This window comes from Rhodamnia argentea, chromosome 1 (assembly GCF_020921035.1).
Source record: "Rhodamnia argentea isolate NSW1041297 chromosome 1, ASM2092103v1, whole genome shotgun sequence".
In the NCBI taxonomy this organism is placed as follows: domain Eukaryota; kingdom Viridiplantae; phylum Streptophyta; class Magnoliopsida; order Myrtales; family Myrtaceae; genus Rhodamnia; species Rhodamnia argentea.
This window is the reverse complement of record NC_063150.1, coordinates 8372720-8400716: the sequence shown is the minus strand read 5'-3', so window position 1 is coordinate 8400716 and position 27997 is coordinate 8372720. Positions and strand designations below refer to the sequence as shown.

The following is a 27997-nucleotide window of genomic DNA, read 5'->3' as shown; positions in this document are numbered from 1 at the left end:
TTTTCCATTTCATCAGAATCAATATACTAATTCGTTTGATCAATTTACAAATCGGCAAAACTTGGGATGTAAGTAAGTCCCAACCACTTCGAGAAACAAAAGGTCCATAAGAAAAATGGACTGAAGTACATTGTCATGGAGGAGTTGCCAGTTAAAACTCTAGCATTCCCATCCTCTAAACTCAAACTGGGAGCGAGCATACCAAAAGACAGGCAGTCACGTTTCTTTGAGGCCCGGGGCCTTCTTGCAGACTTGTCTTCACCCAAGCAACGGCGTATCGATTTACCGTACCCCCACAATATCTGCACATGGTTTAAGAAATTAAAATGTGTATGAGCAAACGAGCCTGCGTTGCTAATACAGCATGCTGCGTATGAAACATCTGATGCAAAAGATAATGCAATAGTTTCTTTAACAGGCGCTGTGCATGTGGACGTGTCAGTTGGCTTACCTAGAGTCCGCGCTCTGAAAATGCTCCAGCGTAATGTGTATAGCATCCCAACCGATTTTCCTGGCGGGTCTCGTGGTATGTCTAATTTATGGTCATGCATGTGAATTGGAGGTTGATTCGGTATCTTTCTTCCCCCTCCAGAGGATGATCTGCTCGTCCTTAAATAATATTGGAACGCAAGGTACCAAATCCTGCATGGATGTAGAACAGACATAATTTGATCTAAGCTCTCAATTAAAAAAAATACAGACCAAGATGTTAGTCAAAAAGTTAACATCCCAGTCAGAAAAGGAAGAAAAAGAAGAAGAAATTTAAAGAGCATACTCTAAGTTTCACGCCAATCAGCTTGCAGTCACTTGTACCCACATGTTTGCAGTCTAACCTCACAACCTCTTCAGTCTTGAATGCTTCCCTCACTTTCTCCACCACATTGACATACACGCCATTCCTCGCTGATATACAAGGAAAAGTTCATCACATCGTATTGAGATCGTTAATAGCAAGTAAGAAACAAGTAGACCTAAGTAAAAGGCTAAGCCATCGGGAATGAGTTTACTCACTAAGTTTCCCTACAGCAGGAGAGTTCAGTCCTCTGTTTCTCATTTCTTTTGTTTCTTCAAATGTCAACCCCTCCACAACATTCTTCACAAGCTTCGGGTAAATTGGCGCATAGGGCTTCCACAGCATGAGAGGTATAACTGGTCTATGCTTCGGATCATAATGTCGACCTCGATACAAGAGGAGGATGTTGACATTGCGGTAAATTACCTTCCCACCAGATTTGTCCTTTGAGAAACTGGTAACCCGTCAAATAATAGACCATGAAAGAGCAAAAGGGTCTTATCGATTCTCAATCAGTTTATTCAGTTAATACCTCAAGGTGAAAGCAAACATTGTCCATGTCAAGTGTCGGCACTCCCAGGCACTTTATCCTAACTGCTTCGGCTCTCTTCCAGTGATTGTGGATATCATCCAACATGTTGTGAGTAACTCCTCCTTTGCCTGTGCCAAAATAATGACATCAATCAGAGTGTAGTCAGACGTAAAAGAAAATTCTACAAAGCGCAAAAAGGAGATAATAACTGGAAATATCACTCGTTGACTCTTCTCAACATAACTTCCATGTTTCTGCCCACATCCCAAAACTGGGTATCTCAAACTAAGTCTCTAAATTCAGCTCCATGGAAGAGTATAGTTTGCATCCAAATCACTAGTTAGAATGTCAATCTGGTGCTGACTCCGCCACGTGTGAAGGATTCGCAAGATTCCTCATATCGCCCAAATGCATTCATATCAATATAAAAATATTCACAAGCAGCATTGGTACAGATCTCAAGTACAGCAAATATACTAACGCAAAAACTGCTAACCCAATTGATTAAGGCTCCTCCAATGAGTAGCCAAGCCAATCAAGAAAAATCACAACTTACTAAAAAGATCCAAAAACGGGTTAATTTCATTCATCAACACAGAAATTTTCACAGAAATTCTACGATCTACACTAGGCCGTAGTTCATCTCATCATTTGCCGCCTCAGGGACCATCAGAATTACGACTACAAAGAAAGGACGAAAAACACACACTTACCCAGATTAATCTGGCGATTGCAATCGCTATGCCGGTATCGCTCCACGAGCTCCGCGATTTCCTCCTCCGAAAGCGGAGCTCCTAGAACCCGATCCCTCTCCCCCGCCGCCTTATCCGGGTCCACCGCTTCCCGGGCCGGCGCGGAAGTCCCAGTCCAAGTCCTATCGATCCGGCCAGGCCCGAACGGAGAGAACCGCGGTGGCTCGCGGAACCCAATGGGCGCGACGGCGGCATTCGTCTCCGAGTACGAGTATCTGAAATCGAAGGGAAGGTCCGGCTCGGCTGGGCGTTTCGGGTCGCCCGGGCTTGATTTGGGGGGTTTCTTCCGGGCTTTGCTCTTCTGGGGTTGCGGGGTCCTGTCAAGGGGTTTGGGAGAGAACGGAGGGTCGTAAGCGGCGTCGGAGAGAGACCTTCGGAGGAGGGCGAACGAGTTTCCGGGGCGTAAAGCTAGGGTTTTGAGAGCGACGCGGCGCAGAGAAGGGAGGTTCGCCATCGAAGAAGATGGTTCGGAGATCTCTTTCAGTCTCTGTTATGTCTCCTACGCCTGCCAACGGGTGTATCGAGCGAGAGAGATGGTCAAGCCTGCTCAAAGTTCGTGTTTTTATCCTTAATCTAAACAAGCCCATTCGTAAGACCCCCACAAAAAAAAAAAAACAAGTCTTTTCGGGAAAAAAAAGTATTCTTATACTTTTTATGATTACATTTGGTCGCCAGACTACAAGACAAAATATATTATATGTTATTTCATGTTTGATAGCTGTCTAGAGTATGATAAAAGAGATATAACCAGGATAAAAAAAAAAATCACAAGAGATGGGGTGGAATAGATCAAGATAGGATTTTTCAAAAGAGCGGATACAAGGAGGATCGGGTTCTTTCTACAATAACCGTCTCTCCTCCTCGTTGGGTTGCCTCCGTGTCACGCCGAGTATCCTCTTTGGCGAGAGTCCATCTCTCCCGCGGTGACCACTATCAAGTATGGCCACCTCTCCAACGATGTCGGGTTAGGGTCTCCGGCCGCAAAGCCGGATATTTTCACGACTTTGTCTTTTAATATATATTGTTACGTTCCTCGTTCTTCAATTGTTCGATCCTTTCTAACATTTGCAATAGAGTCTATCTCAGCTGCACTTTGCCTTTGCTTATCCGACTTTAAATTCGCAATTCACCATACAAGAAATAGGATACAACAAAATCATTTGATTTATTATCATATCCTATCCAGTTATATCATAATTATAAATTCGAACGACCAAATGCAGTTTATAATGAAATCCCTCCGATGCCAAATCCGGCTAAATCCAACCAATGTGCCTATCAAAACAACGTCGCAGATTGACGGGATAAAATTTTCCAAAGTGCATGTTCACTTGAATGTCGATATTGGCTAAGTTTTATTCAAATCATACTCTTGTGTTATATACATTTACTAAATTTTTTCCACACATGCCCGCATGGGCATTGATATGTTTTATTCGCCTCGTCATAACTTTGACGGTCATGCAACTATTACATCAAATTTCGTCGGATTAATCTCGGAGAAATTTGATTAGAGAGTTTGTGAACCATTTGATAAGATAAATTAAAAGTATAGTAGATTTGGCCATCTCTAACGAGCCTCATTCCAAGTCCATCAAATAAAGAACCTCTGAATGACAAGAATAAGGCAGGCTATGTCACATATCCGAAGTCATTCTTGCATGGAGCAAACCTCGAGTGAAATAAACCTACGTTAAATCTGTGATGATAACATTTATCAATAAATTCAGAAAATCGTACCGGTGTATAATGCGTACGCTTTTCATAAATATGAACAGAGAAAACTATGCATCAACGATAATAAGGGGCAAAGACTTGGCGGCGAGACTTCTCAAGGTATCTTTCTTATCGACTAACTATATGTCTATAAAGAAAAAGTTAAATGCGCGTTTTAATATTGAAGTAGTTTAAGTTTTCCAAATTTAAATTGGAGAATCGGAATGACATTTTCTTTTTACTCCTTGACGGCTTTAAAATCTTAGATCTCGCGCAATTCGACTTTTATTTTGGAGTTTTCCTTTTGATAATGACAACAGATCTAAACAACTGTCCTGCTCCCGTGTCACTTGAACTTAGCAATTAACGTATAAGGATCAAAGAATCCGAGTGATGAAAGTGCTTTTTGTTTGCCTAATGGACAAGTGATAATTACAAGGAGAATCGGAGCAAAAAAACACTAATATAGATTAATAAAATGAAATAGAGGATTTGTTCTAAAAAAAAAAGATTAATAAAATAGAGGGTAGAAGCATATGACAGCCAACTTCGTGGTTGTGTGTGTGTATATAATGTTTGTGTCTGTAGTAAAGTGTAGAAACTTACTAAAACTCGATTCTTGTCAAGCTAAGTTAGACGATTTCTTAAGCTCCCAATCATCTTTTGTTTCGATTTTCCTTTTTATTTGTAATTATGCACAAGGCTTTCCGGACATGATTGTAGCAACATAAATATGCGATGGGGGAAGCAGGCGGTCTGCTCGGCGGCTTTCAATGGTTTAAAGATTAGGTGATAGAGGAGCTGATTGTCGAGATGATTCACGTCGGTTATAATATTTAATTGAATAAAGGTATGTCTTATTCATCAATGCCTTGCTGTGGTCATGCAGCAGGTGATGGAGCTTGGAGAGATTCAAATTGCATCATGTGTCTTGGCGTGGAAGAAAATGATCTACAATGAATGTCGATTAGCCCTCGGAGTCCAAGTGCAGCTTCAAGATTGCAGAATCGGATGTAAAGATGTCCATTTCATCGAAGGTTAAGTCTCCGTGTTTAACAAAGAGTTTCCACATGATTTGCACGCGATGCACATGTTTGCTCATTTTATAAGGAGAAAGACCAATGGTCACTTGTAAGAATTGAATACGAATATTGAGAAACGTTATAGCACAACACTTCGACATATGTTTCGCCTAGAAAGTGAAAGATTTTTCACCAAAAAGGATTGATTTGTTTTTTTTTTTTCATTTGTAAAGCAGAGGGGGGGTTTTTGGGTCAAAATCGATGCACCTTGTTTGTCCGCAAGCTCCAGCAGTCGGCAAAATCAGCAATAATGGACCGTCGATGCGATTTGTCGATCGGTGAGGGCCTTCTTTGTCAATAACTTTCACCGTATCAGTTGTCGATCGATCATATGGATGATTTATCGACTTCTTCAAGTAGATTTTTCTTTTTTGGGTCCAAAATTTCTTCAAGTAGATTACCATGTTCATTGATGACTTCTCCGACCTCACTCTGTTATGGCTGATCGAGATCACTACTTGTCGATGTCAACAACATGATTTGACCTCACTGGCAAGACATGTACCCTAAATATAAAAATATACTCTCATTGAATTTGGGAAATTGGAATGACTTGCTTTTTACTCCTTGATGGCTTTAGAATCTTCGATCTCGCGCATCTAAACATCTGTCCTATGTCACTTGAACTTAGCAAATCAACGTCCAAGCATCGATCAATCCGAGCGATGAAAGTGCTTTGTGGTTTGCCTAATGGACAAGTGATGATCACAAGAAGAAGGGGAGCAGATAATTCAACTACAGATTAATTAAATAGAGCCAAGAAGCAATATCACAGCCGGCTTCTAGTGTGTGTATATGTTTGTGTCCTGGGCATGGGCATGCATGGCTTCCTCTCTTGAGCTTGCGATCATCTTTTGTTACGCTTCTCTTGCTTGTAATGGCGCAGAAGGCATTCTGGACATGACGGTGGTGATGAAGATATGCAACGGGGACACCTTTAGTGAGTTCCGACGAATTTCATTCTCTCAGGGATCAGGTAGTGCAGGAGTTGGATGCCGAGGCATCCCGTCCGGATCATAATCTTCACGCAGCTCGTGACGGAGCTCTGGTGGAGTCGAACTGCGCTATGTGTCTAGCCATGGCAAAGGGCAGGATCATCGAACTATATCAGTCAGCTGTCAGAACCCAACTGCAGCTTCGAGATTGCAGTATCAGATACGAAGTGTATCCATTCGCCAAAAGTCGAATCTCCGTGTTCGGCAGAGCAAAGTGTTCTCCACTTGTTTTTGCTCGTGGTAAGTTCGCTTGCTTATTTCTTAAACAAAGATGTCCAACAGTCATTTGTAAGAATTGAATAAGAACGTTATGATGTAATCAAGTCATCGAAATCTAGAACTGCGTCCATGCTAATTGACTATAGTTTTATTTTTGTGTCATTATACACTTAGATTTTATTTATTATTCTAGTAACTTGTACAAAATACAGCGACAAGAAAAAAAATGTGGAGGTCATGTTGCTAAATCTCCTATTGTAGAAGAGTTATGGTAAATAACGTATCCTTAGGCTGCGTTTGGTCATTCGTATAAAACTCGGGATAAGATATATTTTATCATATCCCGTATTTGGTAGGTGTCCCGGATAGTATAATATCGGATATATAGGGATATAACCCGGATAAAAAAATCCTAGGGGAGGGGGTAGGATAAGGTCGGATAGGATTTCTCTTATCCGTCATATAAAAGCTAACTTTCTTGTCTTATTTGTTTCTATTTTCATTTTATTTATTTTTTTTGCAAAGAGGGTTGAAAATTTAATAAAATGTGTACATTTTCAAGGTTTTTTTTTTTGTGTGTATGAGAACATTATTTTTATAGTAATAAGATCGGAATATTTCATAGCATCACATAGGGCATATATGTCATTTATATTGATATACGCTTTCTACCAAATGCAGGATATGATAGGATATGAGAATATTCGACTTTAAATCCGTAGTTCACCAAATGATGGATGGTATATGGCCAAATCTCTAGATTTCTTTTCTTATCATATCATATCAAATCCTATCCTAACCGGAAATCCCGACGACCAAACGTAGCCTTAGTGTTTTTGAACAACTAGGCCGTGAAAATACGGGCCCAATTTATTGCAAAAGATTGACCTAATACTTAGTTGATACTATTGCAATAATTTTCAAGATATTTCAAATTTTAATTAAGGCTTCGTTCATTTTGTGAAAAATGAAGTGCTTTTGAAAAATATTTTCCAGAAAGTCATTTTTAAGGAAAATGACAATATTCCGGTGTTCAGCTAAAATTTGAAAATGACTTGAAATTTTTTTTCTGCCATTTAGTATGAAAAATTGAATTTTATTTTCCTCTATGCACTCATTTTAATGAATTTTACTTTTATTTTTATTTTTATTCTATTTTATATTTTTAAATATAACATTTAGTTTTTAACTTTTTTCTCTCATTATTTTCTTTTTATTTTTCCCCTCTTCTTCGGCCTGCGGTAGGCAAGTAGGCGAGGCCAAGCCTCGCTAGACCTGGCGAACTCGAGCTTGCCGACCTCGCGAACTCGAGCTTGCCGACCTCAAGCAAGGCTTGGCCTTGCTCGCCCGTGTTGGCGTCTGACCTAAGAAGAAAGGAACAAAAAAGAAAAGGAGAAAATAAAAAAAGGAAAAAGATAAGATAAAGTTTTAAAAATAAATTATTTTTTAAAAAAAAGTGAGCATAAGATAACAAATAATTAAAAAGAAAAAAATGTGAAAGAGTGGAGGAAGGAAAGATGAGGAAAAATGTTTTCCTCTTATCAAAAAGAGGAAATCATTTTCTCTGTTTTAAAAGTGTTTTTTATATGAGAGAAAAATGTTTTCCTTAACTTGTTTATTTTCGCTAAAATGAATGTCAAAAATTCAGAAAATATTTTTTTAAAAATTATTTTACGTAAAATGAACGGAGCCTAACTTGTGCTTGCTGATATAACGATTTTGTGCAACTTAAGAGTTGCTCAAACTTAGTTTGATGGTAACCAAAGTTTCTGGCCCTTGCTATAATTGTCTTCCATTTTTCTCATCTTTCTCCCCGTCAAATTATGATCATTGCACGGTCAATTTCGAACTCATTTCAATCCTTTTCCATGATATTCGAGCGTCGCGTTATGATCAGGGGTGTGCAACTAGACTGGATTTACCCGGTACCTGGATCGGCCCACTTGAAAAATAAAGTCGGGAATCGGTTCCTGTTCAAATCGGTTTGGAAACTGGTTCCAATTTTTGGAAATCGGTTGAAACTGGTCCGATTTCCGGTTCTAGATGAAGACCCACCTAGACCTATTCTAGAACCGGTTTTTGTAGCTTCAGTTTTGAAAAAAAAATATATATGTCGCTTGCCATCCTTACCTCACATCCTCTGTTTTGTGTTTCCCGAGGCCATCAAGTTGAGCTTTCTCTCTTGTTGTTGCCACAGTTGACTCTCTCTCTCGTTGTCGCCACAATCGGATCATTTCATCGATACTCATATTATTTTGATGGAAAAAATGAAATAAAAAAAGAAACCAAAGGAAAATAGGTTCTCTAGTAGATCTTGGAACAGGATCGAAAAACAGGGTCGGTTCCAAAACAGATTCCAGGACAATGGGATAGGTTCTCGGTTCCAAAAACTAAGAACTGGTTATAACGGGGTCGGTTTCAAAATTTAGGTTTGGACTCTACTCTCCCGGCCTATGCTCGCCCATAGTTATGATATGCTTTTATTCCCGTTTCCAAGTTCGAAAATGGCCTTATATGTTCACCGTTGGATCATAGTATTTATTCAACAAGAATTAATTTTAGCTTACACCAAATTATAGATGTCTAATTGCTAACTTTTTTTTAATTCCGTTGGATATACTTTCGGTGCAGCAAAATGGATATTAACATTATCAACTAATTTTTCTTTTTTCTTTTTTGGTCAGAACATTATCGACTAGTTAAGTACTAACAAAAGCTCCGCAACAGACACGTCCCTCAATGAAAAAAATAATGATAAGAGCAGCAATGTCATTTCTTGATGAAATAGCTATATTATTATTTTTTAATCAAGAAAGATGCCATCACAGTCGATTTTGCATTTGATAAAAGGAAAAATTACCAAAAAAGTTCTAAACTTATTGTAATGGTGTCAATTCAGTCATAAATAATGTTTGTCCAAATTTAACCATAAACCTTTTGCAATTATGTCATTTTAATACATCCGGTGACAAAATAATTTAATATTCTTTTCGGATTTTTTTGATTTTTTTGATTTTCTTTTTGATTTGTGCTCCATCCGATATCAGACAAGGCCATGTGATCCATCAGAAGCCCGAGAAGAAGTCGTGTGTTTACCTACTCTCCTGCTCCACTTTGTAAAAAAGGTCAAAGGAGGCAGCAGAGCTTGTGTGTGTTTGTCTGCAATAATGGCTTCCTCGGAAGTAATATTTGTCGCGTGTGCTTGTCGGACCTCTATTATAGAGGAGCCTTTGTGAGTTCGCCTTTATAAGGCTTGTTTTCCCCTTGTAAAAGCCAAGTCTTGGCTTCCTCTGTGAAATCCAAGTAAGAGTTTGCTTCATGAGTTTCTAAAAACCTTCTCTTTTCTCTTCGAGCGGATCCTTCTGTGCTAAAATGTTTCTACTTCTCTATTACAGTGGTTGGTTCAGTATGCTCTCCACTTGCCACAAATTCTGTGATCATCCAGAAAGTTTATTAGATCTAGTATTGGGTTAAAGCACGTGTAGAGTCCGGCGGAGCCTCTCTCCACTTGTTGATTAACTTCGCAAGTGAGTGCTGGATCTATCCAAGATTTGGTCGGGATAAGCCTATGGTGGTAATGGATAGTGGATTATGTGGATCAGAAATCGATGTCTTAAAGGATTAGTTCCAAGAGCGAGATCTAGAAACTAACAGGCGGTCCCTTGAGTGGCCAGAGAGCCCGTGTGGGATAGCATACTTGTTTCAGATCAAGTTCTTGCTTCCGCTCCTTGGAGGAAGAAGAGGGAAGAAAAAAAATAAAGAAAAATAAAATAAAATAGGAAAAATAAAATAAAGAATAATTTTTTTTAAAAATTATGTTGCCGGATGGCCGTCGCCGGCTTGTGTCCACTTCGGCGTTAGTCGATCAAAATTGGCCGAACGAACTAAATTGAGACAACTACAAAAGGTCTAAGACTAAATTGGTAAAAAATATTATAATTGAATTGATAGAATTACAGTAGGTTTAAAATTTTCCTGGTAATCAACTATCTATGAAAACTTGTGTCAATTTTATATTAGAGGGACATGAATTAATTCCGTGCCAGCCACCAGGTTTTCCTCCGATTTTATGCAATTTCAGATAAACAAGTATTTTAATAATTGATGTTAGCTTTTCCCATAAAAATATTTTTTATTTTTAAATAATAGACAAAACATTATACCCTGTAACTCAATAACTAGATGTTTGTATTTTTGTTAAAAAAATTGGATTTTTATGATTAATGTAATTTAAAAATCTAAATAAAAATTATAGTTGACCGTGCTTTTTCGTGCGTGAGACTTGGCCCCGTTTGATTCAGCATTGGAAATGAGCATTGGGGCTCTAAAGTCCCTTGGCCAAATACAAATGGTATGTGGTTCATTTTTTGGCTCACTTTGGGGATATGCAATTGCATCTTAAATGCTATCCAAAGCCCTTTACGCCAAAGTATAAGTACTTTGGGCTAAAAGACTTTTGCGAAATGCAATTTTTTTTTACTTTAACTTTGTCACATTTGTTTGTCGCCACCCGCCTGCCCACCGCCGCCGACGCCCACTTGCCCCGTCGTCGCCGCCCGTCGCTTGCCTCCCGCCCCCCGTCGCCCGCCGTCAAGCCATTGCCCGCCGTCGCCCGTAGTCCACCGCCCACCGTTGCCCGTTCATCGCCCGCCCACCAGCCCCCTGCCGTCAAGCCACTGCCCACCGTCGCCCGTAGTCCACCGCCCACCGCTGCCCGTCCGTCGCCCGCCGCAGCGTCCCCCCCGGGTTGTCGCACGCCGGCCGCCTCCTGTCGACCGCCGGGCGCCGCCGCTTTTTTTTTTCTTTCAAAAAGTAAAAATACTTTATAAAGTTCATTTTTCACCAAACAATATTTACGTCAAAATTGCTTTCTAAATGTGTTTTTAAAATATACTCTATCAAACACTATTTGTATTTTGAAAAAGACTTTTAACCCAAAGATATTTATATTTTCTCAAAGTTTTTTGGTCAAATACTGAGCCAAACATGACTTATATTTATATTTTCCTCGCTGCTTCTCGCAAGTCAGTCCAGTCACTCCCTTTTCTGATTCGTTTGGAAAGCGAAAAGGGATAGAGAGAAAGTGAAGGGGAAAAGCAGCGAGAAAGTGAGAGAAAAGGCGAGAAAATTCGTTTGAAAAAATCATTCCGCCTCTCAAAATTTCAGCTCAATTGTTCGGTCTCCTAGGGCGAAAACCCCAGCTGAAGGAAAAAAAGCCATGAGCATTCCTTTGCCTGCGAGGCACTTGCTGCCTCTCACCACCACCGCTATTGATTGTCCCTCCAAGCCCTTAAGGTCCTTTCACAGCACTGCGGTTGCTGCTGATTTGAGCGTCTCCTCGCTGGGTTGCTTCAATCCTTCGAGGAAGAGACCCTCGCTCTCCCAACAGACGGTAATATTTCTCTCTTTGTCTTCCCTTACTTTGATGGAGTTTCCCGGATTTTGGAGTGTCGGGTTTCGTTCGTTTGGGATGTGGGTTTTGCGGGCTCGAGCTTGTTTTTTGGGCGCCTTAAGTCTTAGGTTTTGAAATGTGATTGCTGGGGATGGGACTGAATCTTGGTTTTGATTGATTGTAATGATTTGCTGGTAGAGTGTTAGCTCGTATTTCGTATGTCAGCAGTTAAGGTTGGCAAAAGAGTGGCTGTGTTTTTTCCTACGAGGTATTCTGTTGTTAATCGCTAGGCTGCTAAAAGAATCATCTTGAGGGGGGGGGGCTATTTGGGTGAGGTTGTTTAATATGGAGTGACTTGTGTTTCCACACAGTTGAAATTGAGTCACCAGAGAAGATGTTTTTTTTTTTTTTTGGGCCACCCCTTATCTCTTTACCAAGTAATAGAATCTAATGTGCTGTCATCTTTGGTGGTTGCTCTATATCTAAGATTCTTTTGTGCTTGAGATGGTATGAGTCATGATACGGTCACACAAGGTATGCGGTACGCCCATGTGTAGGATTGTGCTTCTTGTTGCTAGCAAATGGAAGTTCTAAGAACTTTAAAAGGAAGGACGGCACGGTTCTTGCAACTTAATTATTCTCAATGGATACTGGTTTAATTACTGGGTTACTATCTGCAGTTTTCGGGCAGGGGCTTCTAACTGAACTGTGTAAACTGTGATGACTTTGCAACTTTCTCATGTCTTCATCCTTCGAAGTTGAGCTTCTTTTAGGATATTGAATCTAGCCAACTCATGTTCTCGTGAGAGTTACTGAGATTTGATTGTTATATTAATGAGATGTTCTTCACAGCTACCTTTTAGAACTCATTAATATCTGCGTTCAAGAAGACTAAGGCTTCTTCTGGTCAAAAAGAGAAGAAAAAAAGAAAGAAGACTCAAGTTTATTATCTTTTGCTAGATGTAGAAAGAAAAGAACGTAACGATTGCACATAGGATTGCTCCTAAACGGTTGTAAACTTCCTCATGAGCTTATGACCTTTAATTTTCTTGTATGACCAATCTTTTGGGCTGTTGGTTTTCACTAATGATTTACTAGCAGGGGCTCTGTTTTTATGTACTGGTATAGTGGCTTTGTGGGATTATGAGAAGGGATCAAGATGTCAACAATTCAGACTTTGGAGAGGAGAGTGAAATGCGGATACTCGGTCCTGAAGACGATGCTGGCACTCAAATTCCAACTCAAGCGCAATCTCTTGTGGAAGGATCTGGTGCTGTCATGGTATCAGAATACAAACCAGTTCCCGAAGTTGATTATTTGCAGGTCAGTAGTTTCCATTTGGTAGTGTACGTGGAGTTGTAATTTTTCCTCTTTTTGGCTTGCCCCTTCCTTTTCCATTCTTTTTTTTTTGCTATGTTATTATGTCATAGGAACAGATGCATCTTTGGGCAAATGGCCTGTCTCCTGTAATGTGCTAATGATATCTTCGCATCTGAACCTGTTCTTTTTATTTTAGTGATCCTTTTCTTTTATTGATCCTCAAGCGGGGTGAGATTTTGACTTTATTTTCTGGAGACTGTTGCCTCATGATAAAAATGATCATTCCAGTGAGAAGGTTGAAATTGAAATTTGGCTGACATAAGCTGGGAGCCCAAACTTGTCCTCTCTAGATTTATAACTAGGTAAGAAGTGGACATTTACTATCTCAATTGCGAAATTCATTGATTATTCTGTGCAATTATTCGGCTTTTATTGAGAGATGTGATAGCGAGTGAGATACCATGTAGAACCAGTAGTGTCGTGAAAAATCATTCGAAGAAAAAGTGATATTGTTGTACTTCTGTAAAGCTTGCATGATTTTTCAAGTTTTGACTGAAAACGTGATGGTATCTTTTCAGTCAAGTAATTAATATAAAATAGGTCCTACAATTGTAGGAAGAAAAAGGGGATGTGACTCAGCCAAAGACAACCTTGTCCCAAGTAAGATCAGGAAACAATTGCCTTAAAGGCTTCAACTAAGAGGTCCAAAATGACCTTAAAAAGTATGCGAATTCAAGTGACACTTGCCAAATGTGCACAGGCTTAAAACGCAACTTCAGAATAGAGTTAAAGATTACACTATTTTTGGAGCATTCGATTTCATAAAGGCATGTGCTTTGCCATGTAGATGAAGTTTTGGTTTGGTTCATGAGGAATCATCAGCTGCTCTAAATTGGTTGATGTCAAATTTTCACATTTGACAGGCTAGAATTATGTCATGTGGAATCAAGATCAGGAGATATGATTGTTCTTCCTCACCTCCGGATCTCCTTTTTGAAGGTTAAACAATATTGTATTAATAAAGTTACTGAAGGGTTGCCGTGCCTATACAAAATGAATTTAGAAGGGGAGTCTTCCATATTCACATAAGCAAAACTAGCAATCATTTCTATCATTTCCAATAGGCTACAAATATGATTTTGAACTTTCCCACCGTACCAAATGCAAAGAGCATGTGACCACATATCTTTAAAATAGTCTGAAGAGGATTTTTCTTGAAAACATTTCTTGTTTCTTTCTTTCCCAATGGTACAAAAAATAAGGAGAGAAATTTTCTTGATTATTTCTTCTTTCACAAGCAAGAGTAGATAGTTTCCCAGGCCCAAAGTTTGGCTTGTACTGTTCATCTTGTGCCGTTCTTCCTCTGTATCTCTTCAGTTATGGTATTGTTTCACTGTTCCTATCTTTCATTCTTTCTTTTATCTCTCCATCTTGGTTTCCTTCTCTTTTGGGCCAACTTTTTCCTCTCTAATTTCCTTTTGAGATGTCTCAGTAATACGATGAGGATTTATTTTTTGATTCAGATATAAGATGTTTTTAGTTCAAATCGTGTAGATTATATCTGCACTATCTTAAATGTACAGTATGCTTGGCACCTTGTCCACTGCATTTCCTACTTTTGTGGCCTGGAGGTCAAAGCACCATTTGAAACCAATGGAATCTTAGTGGCTTGAATCAACAGCAGATGGTCTGTAGTGTTATACTGGGCCACTGTAGCTCATCAGGTTTGTTAGGAAAAGAAGTTAATTCCATGTAAAGCACTCTTGGTCTCAGAGGATTAAACAAATTCTTAGACAATAAGTACATGCATACATCAATAATTATCTTTATTTAGAGTAGTTTTTTAAGATTAAAGAAAATTAGGTTTATGCTGTTTTCCATTGTTTCAAAAACAGAATCTGAGAACATCTTCGATTAGCCTTTTGGAAGTTTGAGGCACAGTCTATAGAGATCAAATCCAGTTTCCTAGCTTCAAAAGAGATGTGTGGTTACTAAAATTTGTTGGGAAATAACTAGGAAGTGTTTTGAGTATCCAGCGTAGCGTCATCCTAGATTCAGGACTCATGTAGGTTAGAATATATGTTCCCTCGTCACTTCTACCTACTTTACTTGATCTCAAGGGCCAAGTTGCTCTCCCCTTGTTTGCTAGTTCCTGACGTAGAATTATTCACATGAGAAAGGTTCTATTTCTATGCATGGGTCTCTGAATGTGGTGTTTTCTTTGTACTGCGACAAATTCTTCACCTAATTAGAAGTCCTATAGCCGAGGTTTGATATCTAGAATTTGAATTTTTGCTCTCTCAATGTAGCTCCTAACTTTTTTTTTTTCAAGCTTATTTGACACATTTTTTAAGCAATTTAATAACTGGTATTCGGAATTCATTGCAAATTGATTCTCTTCTTTGGCAAGGACTGCTGGGAAGAGTTGTGGTAAGTTAGACAGCAGAACCAGTGTGCTGGTTGATGGACTCATCGAATTACAGTCACTTGCATGAACTGATATGCATACTATTCCATTGCGTACTGCCTTGCTCTTTGACTGAGTTATTCTACTGCAAATGCTTGCATTATCGACTCTCTCTTATTCCTATGTTATTGAACTCACTTAAAGGAATCATTTTTGCAGGAGTTATTGGCCATTCAACAGCAAGGCCCTCGAGCTATTGGCTTCTTTGGGACAAGAAACATGGGATTCATGCACCAGGAACTAATTGAGATTCTCAGCTATGCAATGGTTATAACTGTAAGATGCTATGATTGTGATATGAGTCATGTTATATTGCATTTGAGTACTGTGTCTACTGACATATAGCGAAGTTGTATGTCTATCGTTTATGAGGTGGATACCCAACACTATAGATTGACCTTTTGACTTTAGGTTGGTGATTGTAGTTAGCTATGGTATGCCAGCACCAAATATCCATTTTCACTTCTTAGATAAGGTCTGTTTTCTTGAGACTACTACTTTCCCTTGTAGAAAAATCACATATATACGTCGGGTGCATCTGGCACTAATGCGGCAGTCATCAGAGGTGCTCTAAGAGCAGAAAAGCCAGAGCTGCTGACAGTAATCTTACCTCAGAGTTTGAAAAAGCAGCCTCCAGAGAGCCAGGAATTATTGTCTAAAGTAAGCTGCCTCCCGTTTTCAGCTATTCTGTAATTCTGAGTTCTATTTACTTTTTGCCTGGTAGAATCGTGCTTCTTTAGCCAATACATGCATGTGTGCATCTGTAGACACACACGCTCGTCATATCATAGAGTAGAATATACTTGGCTGTTTATGGGGCGGTATCTTCTTGTGGCTAACCATGGAGAAAGCTAAGGGATAAATTGTAAATGTAGCACTTATAACAGCGAAGCTCATTTCTTGAGATTTACCTCATGCAGAATTCTAAGGAGGCGAACCAGAATCACAATAAAACCTGCAGTTCTCTTTCTGGTTCCCTACAGTATGTTGTTATTTTCTAAAAACGAAAGTGTGAAGCTGTGTGGTGCTTGCAGTATGGTGACAAGAAATGTTGTACATTTTCATGGTATCAGGAATATGTAGTTCAATAGAACTGAGTATTTTGTGTAAGTTCAGTTGTATGAAGTTAAATTAGAATTCTGTTCACAGTTGATGTCAATTGCCAAAAGCTAAGGGGGCGCATGGTAACACTTCTCTACCAGAAATCAATTTCTGACTAGAAGTTGATTTCTCAACTTCTCCTTCAAAGCAGAAGCTGATTTTTCTACTTTTAATTCAGATTGACTTCTGATCAGAAAAATTCATTTGATCATGGTTGAAAATTTCTACTTCTAGAACATTATTAACAAAATCTTCGACGGCCGGCGGCTCAGACCGGCAAACCGACCTGCGGCAGCGGTCGGCGGTGGTCGGCGATGGGCGGTCGGTGGAGGTCGGTGTGATCGAAGAAGTGATTCTAAGGTGGAGAAGTAAAAAAAAATTGCTTCTCAAAGTTGGCCAAAAATCTTGCCGGAAGTTAAAAATCCTCCCAGAAGTCAATTTTTTTACCAAACGGATTTCTACTTCGGCAAGGTTTTTACCAAACGGATTTCCCTACCAGATTGACTTCTGGCAGAGAAATCCAGAAGTAGAAGCGTTATCATGCAGCTCCTAAATGAGCTTGAACTGTGTATATATTGGATCTAGTTGAAATAGATAGCTTAAGTGTGGGTGAAGAAGTTTTCACAGTCTACTTAATCTCACAGGTCCAGAATGTGATAGAGAAGCCTTATAATGACCATCTACCTTTAATAGAAGCAAGCAGGTATGTATTGCTTCCTGTTCTCATTGAGTTATTGCCTTTTTCTCTCTTGCTTTCACTGTTTGATGCGACAGTTCCATGGGTGGTAGACCTCATAAAAGCAGTTGGTAATGCTTCTACCCAAGTTGTACATCTACAATATTGGAAGTTTTAACTTGTTTCTATGGTATCTCCAGTTTCTTCCTGTAGTACATGCAGTAGCCAGCCTCATTCTGTACTTCCATGTTTTGTCAAGATACTGTGTTATAGGGTAGTGAAGGGTATTGGTTGAGATATGAATTATCTGTTAAAAGCACTGATTGAGAATGTCGGTACTATGGTCTAGGGGACTTGGAGGAGGATGGATGCAATTTAGTAAACAATTAGATCAAACACTTGTGCTTTCTTTGATCCTATTTGGTGTTCCTTTTCCATTTGCTTCCAATAGTTCGACCTACCCAGAAATACTTAGGTTAGAGCATGTATTGTGGTATATGTACAAAATAGACCAGTTGGCAGACTTATCAAGAGCAGAACTTGCGTTGTCAGCTCTGAAGGCTAGGGCATTGGAGTTCGAAATTTCATTGCCTCACATAACCAAATGTTCTTTGCTTATGTAAAATTTTATATGGTTAATCAACATAATATATATGGTTAGTCGTAGAAATGCCTGTTAGCTTTTCAGTTGGGCTGCATGGATTTCTTTTTGGTTCTGTATGCTTGCTTGATAAATCAAACCCTTTTGAATGAATTCTACTAGATGAACTTTGCACAACTTCGGTTATTTGTAGACTTGAGGAACTTGTCCAGATTTTAGTACGCAGTTCAGGCTATAATGTTGCTAACTGGATATACATACACCTATTTCATCTGCAGGCTGTGTAATATGGACATAATCTCACATGTACAGCAAGTTATTTGCTTTGCGTTCCATGACAGCAAGTTGCTCATGGAAACATGCCAGGAGGCCAAAAATCTCCGGAAGATAGTGACGTTATTTTACCTGGATTAGCAGAATTAATCCATGTGCAACATATTTTTTTGTCATGATGGGTGGGGAGAACACGCGGCATCGGGAAAGCACGATGTTGCTTATGGTGGGTTGGTTAGTGGGAGACAAATCTGTGGACATTTGAAAACTTGTAATAACTTGGAGGGCCAATTCGCTCCTCTCTTTTATCTAAGAAATAAAGTCAAGTATAGGAATGAAGCATGTTTATTTTCACCTAGCAAAGTTTTTGCGGCGAGAGATTTTGTCTGTGATTAGGCGCATGTGGCCACTACTGCTGTTGAATTTCGTGCTATGCAAATGATCGCAGAATGAGGAGATCGACGGGTGGGAATATTCCGATTGTATCTTTGTTGAAAGATTACTGTTAATCAAGGATTATGAGACTAAAGATTTCCCTGCTCTGTCTGTTCTTTTAGTTTTCCTAGGTTGTTATCCAATAGTTGTAACGATATTGAAACATGTATATCTTCAGAGGAACGGTCATACTTGCTCGGATCTGATGGATGTGATGTCGGTTTCGAGTATCCTTGAGTGCTCCCACCGGATAGCATTGCGATTTCATGTATTACCGGGATTTTATGTACTACCGGTTTTACTCGAGCTAGATTAGCTCGTGTTCATGTTGGTTTGCGTCTTGAACTGCGGGTTATCGGTATACCATGTTCAGTTTGAAATCATTTACGTGCATAGACAAAATGTAAGGAGGCGATTTAATGCTGTACTAAATGAGGAGATCTCAACGACATAATTAGACAAATTGGAATGTAAATTAAATTCGAACTACAATAACGGCATTAAACTTCCGAAAACAATTGAAACCAAAAATCGGGGGAGAGTTAAATCTTTCTCGGTCCCATTTGGTCCATCCGAACAAAGTCGTGACGGCAAATCGAATTTCAAAAATTTGTAGTTCGTTAGTTACAATCTTTTCAGCAATAAGGAAAGGTGAGAAGGTACGAGAATGAATGGAAATAAATCTATGAAAAAAAAGGGCGAGGTACACGAATTTGATCGTCAATTAAATGGAAAGACAAACCGAATCAGATACTTTCTCAAAGGGTCAAAGAAATTCGATTCCATATTACCTAAGTCATTTATTACCATGACTTAATTTTTCACCCCCTTGCTTGGTATATAAGAGGGTGGTCTGGTCTTCCCATTGGAAGGAAACGATCTTTATGTACAGAGAAGAAGATGGGCAAGTTCTCAGCAGCGTGCTTCATCGTCCTAGCTCTAGTTCTAATCGCAGGTGACTCTACTCTTTTTTACTCTCTCCACCATATGTTTCAATTCTCAAGTTGGCAATGGCATTCATCTTGATGACTTCCATCCAAGCCTGAAATCCATAGGACCATAACGAAAGCGTGCTGTTCGTGTTCCAGGCGAGCTAATGGTGGCCCCAAGCGTGGCGAAGCAACCCTGCCTGGAAGGCTTGCCGTGGGTGCATTACTACTGCGAGGACGGGAACCCATCCCGGGCGTGCTGGGGGAATTGCACGCAGCGGCACCCGAACCTCATCACCGCCTTCTGCGGAGGCGCCCAGTACCTCCAGGCCTGCATGTGTGAATATCCATGTTGACGCAAGTGCCATGTCGGAATTTAGAATTGAATCCGCTTGATCACTGCATCCTTTATTGGGGGACATCGTACGCGCTTCGCTTCGTTTGATCAATAAGAATTCTCGAATGGCTTTGTCGACTTGTTCTCCAGATTTTGATGGCGATAACCGATAAGAAAATGATATCAAAAGTTTGAAGCGTGCTTGATGTTACGTTGGTTCTTGTTTTCTGTAAAGACTAGCCCGTGCTGATAATTTCCTCGAAACTCATGTGAATTTACTATTTGCGCCGACACGAAGACATTACACGCGATGCAACAAAGTATGACGCAAATCTGATCGATAAAATCGTTTTATTATGATTGATCAATTCCTTGTATCGAGTGCAAAGGATTTCATTACATCATTTGCTCTCTTTTGGGGAAACAAAATATGTCAGGCAAAGTTCCTCGCTGCTTCGATCAAGGTAGCTTGATGTTGAGCTTATCTGCAAAAGAATAACCGTGGACGAGATTTAGAAGAAGAACCATCTCATATCGAAGATGTTTAACGTGAGAACATGAAAGGGATAATGCGTGTTGGATGCAGCGCAACATACCGGCGAGTTCCTTGGCCGAGCAATCAGCGTCGCACCTCATCTCGCAGACGGTTGAGCCGTTGCCCTCGGCTTTGCACTCACTCTCGCAGGTGTTGAAGCAGGACTTGAACTTCTCGTCGGTGGCGGCTTCCGCGGTGCGGATGTTCAACGCCGCGGCGACGACGATGCACACGAGGAAGGCTGCGACGAGCTTGTTGGCCATCTTGCTTGTTTATTTACTTGGCGTTGCAAAAAGAATGGTGCACCGGTTTGTCTGTTTCCCTGACTAAAAGAGGTCTCGGATGATGATCTTTTATAGACGGAGCTTGAGCCCCTAGAAAGTGGCAAGGCCATAGGACTTTCCGGTTGCTAAACTTGCGGTGAAATCAATGGACAGGCGCTAGACTCTCCATTAGCTATTGGATGGTCAATCTAACTTACTCATTGCTTATTCTAAATTAAGCCAAAGATGACAAAGTCAACCGCCCCCGTCACCCCCATCTCAATCTAATCCCCCCCCCAAAAAAAGGGGAGGAAAAGATAAAAAGAGCTACACCAATCTCAAAATTCCTATGCTGGAATACACACACAAAAGGATAAAAAATTGAAGAGAAATGCTTTCTTGACAAGACTGTCGGGGACGGTACAATCTTAACCATATATCCATATACAATCACCGCATGTTTTGTAAAAAGCACTCATTGATTGAGAGATTGTGTAATCAGAAATAATTGACAAAACTATCGGACTGTCATGCTAGCAGCTTTCAAAATTTAAGGTTCTTTCTCTATAATCCATCTGTTTTCTTTTTAATTTTTTGGGTTATGTTCTCTTACTTTCCTTTGGATTGAAGCTAGGATCAACTGGTACTCCTGGTCTTGAAGATTGTCTATATGATTCGGTTTAGTACATGGAAGAAGTATGGTCCCAACATTTATGTGTCCCCTTTTTTTTTTTTCTAACAGTGATTTGCATTTGATTTAGGCTAACATACTTAATATTTATCAAGCAATAAAAACAATCATTTTAAAGAAAATATATACCAAGTGAGTGATTTTTGGTGACACAATTGCACTCACTTTGCAAAGGTTTTTTTTTTTTTTTGTCAAAGTAGCATTTCATTCATATCCGCAATAAAATAGAGAAACGTTACAGTCCGATTGCTGCAACTTCAAAGCAAAACAAGATTCAAATAACAAAATAAATCATCAGAACAATGATAGGAGTCACATGCTCAAAAAATAAATCTATGAGTTCTTCAAATCAAAATCAACGGTCGATCACCGAATCCTTCTTCAATAATGAGCACACATCGATATTTTCATCTGTTGCTATGGTTTTGTCTTTGTAATTTTATTGAACTTTTGGGTTGTGAATGTGATTTTATTCTATTGACTAAATTAATTTGCCTTCATGTTTGATGAATTACTAGAGATCGTTGTGCATTTTTTGAACGTTGCACAAGAGGCGTTACCACAGGTTCCAAATTCATTGCCCTCGCGAGAGGCCCCATTGCTGGGTCTCGATCAAAACCCCTTTTCGATCGAGGATATCTCTCTGGAACCCGGTCTCGATTTTATCAAAGATGTATTAAGAAATGGACTTATTATACATCGACTAGATCAAAAGGGTAGGACAGTTTGAGATGACTGTTAGCGGAAGCCTCATGGTCTGTATTTGCACTATCACACCGTATTCTGACATGGTATTTAGGAGAAAACGTGTATCTAGGTCTGTACTTTGATAAGTGTGCAGTACTCTGTGATGACGCTATCATTGCCGATTAGGCTGTAGTGTTTGATAACTCGAATAAGTTTTGGGGTTTCTATAGCTAGTTTTGACGTAAAAAATGAAATTAAGTCAAGGAAGCTACGTAATTCACTAAGGATGAAGTCATCTAATTCATTAAATCGAAAAAAGAAACCAAATGAATTCTTGTCTATCATGTATTTCAGACGTAAAACCTGCCAGTAATATTATCAATTCCATGTCTGATAATAAAAAATTTTATTTAATACTCAATGTTCCATTATTATCGAACAACATAAATTAATTTTTAGCACTAAAATGGTCATCCCTTGAAATTCAGTACATAAACTTTCAGCACTTCATTTTCAGTTTTACCAAACAAGCAAATGCATTTGTAGTGACAGACACAGAATTTTCGCTAGATGAAATGTAAATGAGCCACGTTTTCTTGTCCGCAGAGTTTTTATCACAATATGTAACTGGATTGTATAGGGATTTATGGTTATATTATCACAATCTTAATTAATAGCATTGAGATTGCTCACGATGATTAAGAGCCACAAGAAACGAGCATATGGACAAAGATTGTCACTTTTTTTCAGCCAAATTTTAAGCATTATCGACGCTTCTACAAATACTAAGGGTGTGCTTGGCAGTGTTTCTGTTCTCGAGAATAATTTCTATTCAGAAATAGTTTTTTCTATTTTTATTTCCTAGACGAGTTTCTGAATAGAAAAACGCGTTTGATAACTGTATAAAATTACTATTCTCGGAGTAGAAAAAGAATGAAAATGCATTTGGTAAGAATCTAAAATTTTATATTCCTAATTTTTTTTATTTAATTATAAATATGTCAGTGGAGACTTAACAACTCATGTTTGGATAAAACTACACTTTTGTGAGGACTTAACTGATCAAGATATTTTAAAAGGGCGTTAGAAAATCTAACATAATAGTTAGTAGGGGTGTAAAAAATACTCTAGCGGGCCCTACCCAGCTCGAAAATTTTCAGGTTTTTTTTGTTTGTTCGGGTTAAGTAGGGTCGAGTAATGAGCAAATGCTTTTGAATAATTTGACCGTTCAAGTTGAGTCGGGCCGATTTGGGTGGAGTCGAGTCGGTTCAGTAATTAGCTAATAAAAGAACTTTTAACTTCTTAGGTCAAACTTGGGGATATTACTCAAAAAGTCATAAACTTATTACAATTGTGCCAAATCAGTCCTAAACCTTTTACATTTGTGGATCAATTTTGGCCAAAAATTATTAACGTGGCTAATTTTTAGCAATATTATTAATATTTGTTCAAATTTTTTATTTTTTATTTTCGTTTTCTTTTTATTTTTTTCTCTTCTTCTTCTTTCTCCTCCTCTAGGTGGCCGTCGAGCCCTGCGACAAGCTAGAGGTGAGGACCGATGAAGCTTATCACCACAGGCGAGGTCGACTCTTGCCCGGATCTGACGAGGTGCGACCTCGCCGTTACTAGGCAAGGTTTGCCTCGCCAAATTTGGGTGAGTTACGATGTCGCCCAACGACAATGAGGCAGGCCTTGCTATGGTCACACGGGGCTAGACCTCACCATTGTTGGGCTAGGTCAGCCTCGCCATGTTCGTGCGAAGCTTGGCCTTGCCTAGTGATGATGAGGCGTGCCTCGCCATGGCCGCGTGAAGTTGCTCATTGTCGGATTTGGGTGAGGCTTGCCCTCGTCATTGGCTTGCGGGGGCGAGCTTCGACGGCCATCACCTCCGGCCGGTCGCCGGGCTCGACGGTGGACTTGGGGAGGAAGAAGAAGAAGAGAAAAAGAAAAGAAAAAACTAAAAGAAATTTTAAAATTTTAAAATATTATATAATACTTTGCCACGTCGGCGCCGACCGTGCCATATTAGTGATTTTTGGCCAAAATTGGTCGAAAGGACTGAATTGGCACAAATATAAAAAATTTAGGACGTAATTGACAAAAAAAGCTTTATAAATGAATTGGCAAATTGCAATAGGTACAAAACTTTTTTGGTAATTTCCTGCCAAACTTCAAATGAACGGTTTCTATTCCCTCGCTGACACGACAATAAAAAAAGACAATTACTAGAGCCTAGGAAGTACGAACACTGTTCGGATGCGTGGTCAATGGGTCGGACATGCCATCAACATGCGAGTCCGGTTTCCAACATGCCATTTCCAACACATTGGGTCAATTTCTAAAATATTCAATATTGTAGGGGTGAAACTGTAAATTTATCAAAAACATATGTTTTCTCAAAAACACCATATGATAGGCTTGGCCATTTTGCCCATACCCTAATTGCGTCCCCTCACCATTTCGGCTCTCTCTTGCACGGCGTCGGGCTCTCACCCTCTCGGCTTTCTCTCCCACGTTGTCGGGTTCTCATCCACTTGGAGTATATATACATTTGTCCGAACGTGTTAGAATTCTTTATTTTTTGAGAAATGACGTATATACGTGTCGTGTCGCGTGTTGTGTGTCGGTGTTGTATAGACTAAACTTTAAGCAAGACACTATCCATGGTTGCCACATAATGAACATGTGCGTGCATGTGCATGCACTTTCGTACAAAGACGCATATCAACAGATGGGGAGAGCATTAGATCACTCAATCGGATTTGAACACAACAGCACCTACAAAAATTAGGACGAGGGATGGTAAAGAAAGGTGAGCTGGGCTAGACGCCGAAGAAAACGGGTTCAGGACGGGCCGGACACCGGGGGTTCTTGACGGGCCGACTGATCCCCCCGGCGAATAAGCCGGTGCCTCATCCGATGTCGTGTCGGATTCAGGCGCTAGCGTTGGTGGTGATGCTGCTACTGCTTTGGAAGCTGCTTGAAAGAGTAAAAAGGCTCAATCAGGTGAGTAGATCAACTAATCCGATCCATTGCATAAGCATGTAAAAATGTTGGTGTTTCTGTGAAAACACGCTTTCATTATGAAGGTGAGCAAACTGGACCAGCGTGTTTTTTTTATTCAACCGGAGGTATAGATTGTAAATTAACATGCAATCGAAGCATATTGTATTTCAAGCGTTAGATTTCTATAAACATATGATATTAGCGATTCTACTGGGCCGAAACCGAGACCGAACCGGACCGTTGGTCCTGGTCTAGTCCGGTCCTGGTTCGGTCCTTGGCCTTGAAAATTTGGAGACTTGGACTATTGGTCCTGCCCCCGGTTCCATACCAGGACCGGATCGATTCGGACCATGCACACCCCTATTATCAAAGTGGGTTTTGCTTAGAATTATATACTATCCGTTAAAATGCAGATACATAACAATGCGTCTATTTTTCAAAAAATGAATGATTTGTAAATTATTATTTTTTTGAAAATGATCCCTTTCATCGTTTTAAATAACCAATCAATGAAAACTTTTTCATTGTCGGCAACAATTTATATTTAAATGTTTTCGTGGAAAATGAAAATATTTTTCTTTCATTCATTTTTGTAAGTGATGCAATGGATCTTTTTCAAGCAAATGTTTTCGGTATTACTTATTTTTCGCGAAACAAACCGAGCCCAAGTGATCATAAGATGAGATGTTACCTCGGGAGCTAAACGATGGAGAAGGAGCTACATGTGGAGAACCGGAAACAGCTTCGTGATGATGGGGTGAAGAAGCTGCAGGTGCATGAGTTGGGCCAAACATTACTGGACCTGTCAATAAAATCATATTCTTTCCTTAGTAGTTATCAATATTTGCAAGAACGGTGCTAATCATGTGCATGGACATTACATGAACACATTCCGGTTTCCTATCTTCATTCCGTGAACTCTTGGAACTTTTTAACTTGGTGAAAATAACTCCTGTGCTCTTACAAATTCACTGGAAAGTTCCCTTCCGATTAGTTTCAGGGAGGTTTGACGCCAAGCGCAACCAATCGAAATCGATTGGGAGGGGTCCGAAATGATTTTACAAGTGTACATGGGCTATTTTCGCAAAATCAAAAGTACCAGTGGGTCATTGGATAGAAAAACCAAAGCACAGGAGTGTGTTTGGACAGTTTATACGATAATAACAGAACGTATACATGCGTGTCTTCCGAGGATATATCTGCTTGCTCAGAGTTTCATGATTCTATTGCTATGTCAGGATATAGTTTTGTAAGGAGTTTTAGGCATATCAACGTACCTGGAGCAGGAAGGGGCGAACCGGATGCTGCAAAATCAAATGAACAAATTACACCATCTTAGTCTTTCACATCTTTTTCCTTTGTGATTTTTGACGAATGAATTACAGCGCGGACCTAGAATCGTTACGCGGTACCTTTGCACTGCAATGGAAGGCCGCCGTTACAAGCTTGGGGGAGCGAGAGCACAAGGCTCCGGTTGATGGGCAGCGGGATGGGTATGTTGGCCGTGACGACGAGGCAGGTGCAGTCGAGGCTGCTCTGCAGGAGCGACTTGAAGGAGTTGCAGCAGTCGGAGGAGGGGGACCCCCCCTTCGCGCTGCTCCCGGTGATGAAGTTGAAGCAGGGCGTGAAGCTTGAGATCATGGACGCGGAGCACGGCGTGCTGATCTGGGCGCCGACCGGCGGGAGCGGAGTGATCGCGCAGAGCGCAGAAGCCATCACGAGCGCTAGCTCGAGGAAAGCTTTGGTGCCTTCCATGAGTGCGAATTTTGCAGATGAGCAGGAGAGGGAGATGGGGTTATATAATATATGGAGTTGGGAGGGGGTTGATTTTAAGTGACTTGGAGGGAAAAGACGAGTTAGATTTGAAGTGGTTCTGCAGTTGCAACTACTGGTGACTTTGACTAGTGTGAGTGAGGAGGGGGGGAGCATCCAATTGCTTATTCTCTTTGTATAAGGAAGATGTCTAGACAGGTTCAACAGTCTCAAAATTAGGTGCATGTTCACAAATTATTTTCCGAATGTGGTGGATTTAGCAAATTCCGATTTTTGAAGGGACTTGTTTTGGGCCTGGTTCTTTTTATGTTTCAGCCCCTTGCTTGAAGAGAATAGGCCCATCTCAGCAAGGTCTAGCCGAGCCTTCATGAGCAGTAAAGCTTGACTATGGATTTTGCAATCACATCCTTTTTCTTAGGACTATTAAGTGACGTTCATACATAATGATTGGACAACTCAATTTTCGGGAAGACATTTATATCATTCAATCGAGCGCTGGTATTGCTCTCAGTAGAGTTGATGATCGTATTTTCTTACTCTTACAAAAATGGGTGTTTGATTCGCTATCAAAATTCAGGTGTCGGCATAGTATAATTCCCTAGATACGAACAATGAAAAAGGATGTGAAGCGAGAGAGATGGTGACCGTTAATTACATGCCATGTCCTCGAATTCTTGTTTGACGTCGCGAGAGATCTTGAAAAGGCTCGATATGCTACTATATCATCTTTGGAAATGCGCAACATGCTTGGTCCAACATTCTTATTCATCTCACATCGAAGGAACAATTAAGTACTCACTTTACCCGATCAAGACAATAGGCCTACAGACAAATCTAAACTTTTGACAGAAGCTCTGGTGGTTTCATAGCTTAGGACTTGGCTATTCTTGAAATGGATGCTTCTCGTATCGAACTCTACAGTCTTGCATCTGGTATTGAACCCCGATCGAGTTGCCACATTCATCAGTCATCCTTGAGATGGTGAAACTTATGCAGTCTGGGCACTCATCATGCGCTTGCTGAATTGAGCATCAAGAGGACCATAATCGAGGATGCAATACACTCAAAGCTGGTCATTTTTTTTTTCTATGTTGTGTGGTCGATTTGATTTCGTTCGTTCGACTTTCTTTTGTACCGACTTAAAGCCCGTCTTGTGTTAACTCTCGGTAATTTTGCACACTAGGACGATGGATGTATAAACATGACAAAAATGTCTTTTGTGCACTCTCTTATCATGGACTACTGATGATTAGCAGAGTTGATTTCAATAATAGTTTTTTCCTCTATCTCACTCTCTGCTCTCGCGGATCTGTAGTACGTCAATACAAGTCTAGAGTTCTATCCAAAGGGAAGTGAAAAGAAAGAGAAAACCAAGAAATGAGCAAGAAAAAGGTTGATGGAAGAGGGAACGTTTAACTCTAA

General features: G+C 40.0%; 4 protein-coding genes across 8 annotated transcripts; 1 reads left to right on the top strand and 3 right to left on the bottom strand.

The window, feature by feature from the left end:
• Positions 1–4: 4 nt before the first annotated feature.
• LOC115740126 (CRS2-associated factor 2, mitochondrial) lies at positions 5–2620 on the bottom strand. Of its 3 annotated transcripts, XM_048272623.1 has the most exons (7): positions 2039–2619; positions 1326–1453; positions 1012–1237; positions 776–903; positions 544–642; positions 343–348; positions 5–203 (listed from the first exon to the last, which is right to left on the bottom strand). In XM_048272623.1, the coding sequence occupies exons 1-5, from the start codon at positions 2529–2531 to the stop codon at positions 544–546; spliced, it is 1074 nt and encodes a 357-aa protein (XP_048128580.1). In that variant the 5' UTR covers positions 2532–2619; the 3' UTR covers positions 5–203; positions 343–348. The 3 variants fall into 3 exon arrangements, 1 of the variants encoding a protein (XP_048128580.1); XR_007196930.1 differs by lacking the exon at positions 343–348 and having other exon boundaries at positions 5–302; positions 452–642; positions 818–903; positions 2039–2620; XR_007196929.1 differs by lacking the exon at positions 343–348 and having other exon boundaries at positions 5–302; positions 452–642.
• Positions 2621–11099: 8479 nt separating this feature from the next.
• On the top strand, positions 11100–18314 carry LOC115740127. 3 transcript variants are annotated; one of them, XR_007199703.1, is made up of 7 exons: positions 11100–11481; positions 12610–12804; positions 15428–15544; positions 15779–15928; positions 17014–17072; positions 17159–17446; positions 17526–17918. XR_007199703.1 is itself a non-coding variant. In XM_030673520.2 (6 exons), exons 1-6 carry the CDS (start codon positions 11308–11310, stop codon positions 18058–18060), a joined length of 831 nt encoding a protein of 276 aa, XP_030529380.1. In that variant the 5' UTR covers positions 11100–11307; the 3' UTR covers positions 18061–18314. The 3 variants fall into 3 exon arrangements, 2 of the variants coding, with proteins under 2 accessions (XP_030529380.1, XP_048141230.1); XM_030673520.2 differs by lacking the exons at positions 17159–17446; positions 17526–17918 and adding an exon at positions 17925–18314; XM_048285273.1 differs by having other exon boundaries at positions 17159–17918.
• Positions 18315–19941: 1627 nt separating this feature from the next.
• LOC125316071 (major pollen allergen Ole e 6-like) lies at positions 19942–20474 on the bottom strand. Its single transcript, XM_048283089.1, has 2 exons — positions 20217–20474; positions 19942–20105 (listed from the first exon to the last, which is right to left on the bottom strand). Exons 1-2 carry the CDS (start codon positions 20416–20418, stop codon positions 20080–20082), a joined length of 228 nt encoding a protein of 75 aa, XP_048139046.1. The 5' UTR covers positions 20419–20474; the 3' UTR covers positions 19942–20079.
• Positions 20475–24440: 3966 nt separating this feature from the next.
• LOC115740180 (non-specific lipid transfer protein GPI-anchored 16-like) lies at positions 24441–26582 on the bottom strand. The gene is made up of 4 exons (XM_030673624.2): positions 26215–26582; positions 26080–26106; positions 25494–25604; positions 24441–24772 (listed from the first exon to the last, which is right to left on the bottom strand). The coding sequence occupies exons 1-4, from the start codon at positions 26555–26557 to the stop codon at positions 24549–24551; spliced, it is 705 nt and encodes a 234-aa protein (XP_030529484.1). The 5' UTR covers positions 26558–26582; the 3' UTR covers positions 24441–24548.
• Between the last annotated feature and the right edge of the window lie 1415 nt (positions 26583–27997).